A 3,962-nucleotide genomic window follows, 5' to 3' on the forward strand; every position below is an offset into this window, starting at 1 on the left:
TACTAGAGCATTCGCCAAGGTACGGGATAGTTCTAGAAACGTGGCGTCACACTAGTCATGTGACTCGCTGACGCAACACCCCCATGCAATCGGTACAGCCGTATAAAGCATCATTATTTACGCTAATTGCTTAGGCTAATATCACATAACGCTAAACACTCTTTAATTAGAATAATATCATAAAATTTAGTAAATCTGTGCTGAAAAGTTGGCAATGAACAATCAATAATAACCGTCCACCCTCATGATTATCTTAAAAACTAGAAACTGCTAATCTAGTTTGCTTGGCCTAACCAATACTTATATATCTACACATTCTTTTACTTTATAGTTTTGTAGCTCTATATCAGCCGTCTTTAATCCGAACGACAAAAAACTAAAAATGGCCCACTTTTACTGTTAGGTAAAGCTGTAGTAAAAATGTTAGACCTATAGCTCACGTGACTTTGTTGCGTAGGCATGTGCAAAAATTGTTACATTTGAGCGTTTTTTGTTGAATAACTTCGTACATATGATTTATATTTACACCAAATAAGACTCCTAATTCTAGGTTGTAAAGATCTATCAGTGTACCAAATTAAAAAAAAAGATCTATAAAAGTTAAGTATGTTTTGCTATCAAATACAATTTTCGTACTTGTGATGCAAGGAAAAACACATTGGAGATATTATATCTCGGGTATTTCTTAATGGTTTACCTTAACAATCTCTGAAAATTTGTGATAGTTTGGATTACCACAGTTCGAGCTACAGAAGGTGGAAAATCGCTAAACTGACACTCCTGTTAATAACACACATTGTGTCCTGCAGGTTGTTTAGGCCGCACGACACACTAGCCTGTATCTTGATCTTTAGAAATTAAGGAAACAAAAACATCGACATCTTAAAAAACTGGGACGCAATTGTTCTAACAGTGCGTCGAAAATTTATAAAATAAACGTTTGTAAGACGTTTTTATGTCAAAACTATGTTTAAAAAATTTTAGTCTGGCTCATTAACATCCCCGTCTTGGTTTATTTTCCACCCAATCGTTTGTTTTTCGACACATGATTAAAAGCCTCAACTTTATTAACACAATAGTGAATGTCATAAATTTTAGGCTACATTACATCACATGGTTTATCTGTGATGTGAAACAATTCTGTAAGCATATCTAAAAGGAAATTAAAATCTTTCATCGAGACTACAAATCCACGGACAGCGCTTCTTGATACCAATTTTTCTTCTGGATCTGTGTTTTTTCTTCAAACAACGATACAAACTGATTCCGACACTCATAAACGGTTTCCACCAAACTTGAACTGTATTTCCAGCAAGTAGAAAAACCCTTAGCAACCTTTTCTTCATCTAGAGCTTGTGCTATCTTTGTAGATTTAGTAAAAAAAACAAAAAAAAACTGTTAGACCTAGAAAGTCAGAAAAAAATCAACGTTCGTTTATAGAATCAACACTAAATTGAATCTTTGAGCAAACAGCTTGGAAAAATTGCATTTGGAATTTCAGCCCGTTTAGATAACAAATGATGACGCTTATTGCCGTTATAAATCTGGGCAACACTGCAACTTACGCTCATTCTGGGCAACATTCATCGCCTACTCGTATTGTACAGTGCTTCAGCCGATCGAGCTTCAGAAATGTTTTTGAATCACAAAAACTTTTAATGTAGTTACCCATCTGGTGCACTATAACAGATATTGAGGACAACTGATAAAAAATCACTCACATCAGTTGTCTCATCTAGCATTGCAAAAACAAATTTAGTTTGACTGACTTCCTTTTCCATTTTAGCAAGTAATACGCTGGACACGGACGCTACCAAATCACTTTGAACTGAATTAGTCAAACCACTAAGTATGGGTGAATGTTTTAATCTTTACCATACAGACTAACAAGTAGAAGTTCATTGTAATTTCCTTTGTTTGTTGAATAACCATTTTTCGTCTCGCCCTCTAAAGGCTAAAATACAAGCTAACTCAATTTTTTTCCCTATTATTTTCTTACGTGTTCATTGTGTGTGTGTGAATCAAGTATTTTTTTTCTGTCCATCCAACAGTGGGAAACTAGTAATTAAGAATAGAAATATTTTCTAGTATCTTAAGTATTATCTAGCTGTCGGACAAGGATATTATATACAATAAATCCAAAATAGTTTAACCAGAAACATCTATGGACAATATCTAAATGTTGTATTTAAGAAACGTATGGCTGAAATCGTCACTCGTTATGGAATACCCGTTATAAAATACCAATGTTTATTCTTCTTGAAAATTCAGACTTTATTATTGTTTGACTTAAAACTTAACATTACAGATTGTGGTGAAATACTACTATTATATAAAACTATATTTTGTCAAGTATCATTGCACGGAGGCACTGGTTACCAGTGTTTATTAACTGGCGTGTTAGCGTCCTCTCTAGGCGATTTCTGAAATCAAGCTTCACAAATATCTGACGTCTGAAATACGCTCAGGAAACATTTGCAGGACAGATACTGTTTTAATAAGACTGTACGAGAAAGTTAGGCCTATGGAAGATACGCCAGCAACTTTAGTGCGGGAAGAACTACAGGGTCAGAGTTTGGTCTCAAACTTAGAGTTTCATGAGTTTATTAAAGCTTTAAAGAGAAATGGGAGATCTATTTATCATATGGCGTTTGGTCAGTCTCCCTTCCCTGCAATGAAGCACGCACAACTCGAGCTGAAAAAGAACGTGTCGCAGAGTGACTATCTTACAGTGCACGGTAAGGTGTGATTTCTCCTCATACACTGATAAGTATGTGTATATTTTTTAAGTTAGGTATATTTTATGTCATTCAACTCAGCCGTAAGCTAAAACGGTTAAGGTGAAACACTCGACAAATTAAAATAAGTTTATTAACGAATTCTACGATATTTTTTGTTTGTTTGTAATTTGACGAGTGTTTAAGATTATTTGTTTTCTTTCCTCACCCGCACAATTCTTTTGTCACCAGAAGTAACCTAAAACAATATTGTTCTTAATACTTCGCAGATGCACGTTATATGTTAGGGTACTTCACTTACATACAGATACTATATGAAGGCACTGAAAGATATTTAGTGTGGAGTAATCGATTATCGTCGTAATTACAGGTATATATAGAACAAATCTACGATATTTATTAAAGTTCTTCCTATTTGTGAATGATCTTTAAGCAATATTATAAATGTGGCTATAAAAGAGACTTTACATTGTAACTTTGCATCCAAAACAACTTTCTATTGTTGCATGACTACAACACAATTGTTACGACAGCGGAAACTTAGAAGGATCATGTCTTTTCCTGGCAACTCTAGTCTTTTAGTATATAAGCCCGGCAAATAAAGCGGAGATATGATGACAGATAGATAGAGAGATTGAAGATAGAGATAACCGAGTCAAGCCGTAAGTAAAGTATGTGAATCACTGTGGTTTATAGCGTGTGTTCATAAAAGTAGTCAAGTTTGAAGTGACTGTGGAAATTCTGTGTATTGCAAAGTTGTATCGAGAAAGAATAAACTAGTTTTAATTAAGAAAGGATGTGATCGCTGAAGTTTCGCGGAAATAATTTATGCCGGAAATTAACAAACGACCAGATATGCAACAAATTAGTGTCAGAGAGTGGGACAAAAAAAAAAGAAGATGGAAACGAGAAGTGGCAAATAAAACTACAGCTTAGCAGATTTAATGGCAGCAATAAAAGAACAACAAAAGAAACAAGAAGAAGGAGAAGATAAACAAGAAAAGAGACAACAGCAGTGGCAAGAAAACTTACAACAGTGGCAGCTCGAACAGCAAAATAAACAAGAAAAGAGATTACAGCAGCTGTTGTAGGATAAAGAAAAGAAACAAGAAGAGAGACTACAGCAGTGGTTGGAGGAAAAAGAAAACAAACAAGAAGAGAGATTACAGCAGTGGCAACTGGAACAAGAAAGGAAATAGGAAGAAAGTCTCCAACAGTTGCGGG

The 3,962-nt window shown here is 34.8% G+C and overlaps 1 protein-coding gene across 1 annotated transcript in view; it reads left to right on the forward strand.

Moving 5' to 3' along the window:
- The first annotated feature begins 2,474 nt into the window (after positions 1–2,474).
- LOC106461950 (asparagine--oxo-acid transaminase-like) overlaps positions 2,475–3,962 on the forward strand; it is a 55,328-nt gene continuing 53,840 nt past the window's right edge. Inside the window, exon 1 of the mRNA XM_022389051.1 lies at positions 2,475–2,738. Coding sequence (XP_022244759.1) covers positions 2,525–2,738 — 214 coding nt within the window. The 5' untranslated portion in view covers positions 2,475–2,524. The remainder of the gene's footprint in view (positions 2,739–3,962) is intronic.

This window comes from Limulus polyphemus, unplaced genomic scaffold, assembly GCF_000517525.1.
Source record: "Limulus polyphemus unplaced genomic scaffold, Limulus_polyphemus-2.1.2 Scaffold1064, whole genome shotgun sequence".
Lineage (NCBI taxonomy): Eukaryota > Metazoa > Arthropoda > Merostomata > Xiphosura > Limulidae > Limulus > Limulus polyphemus.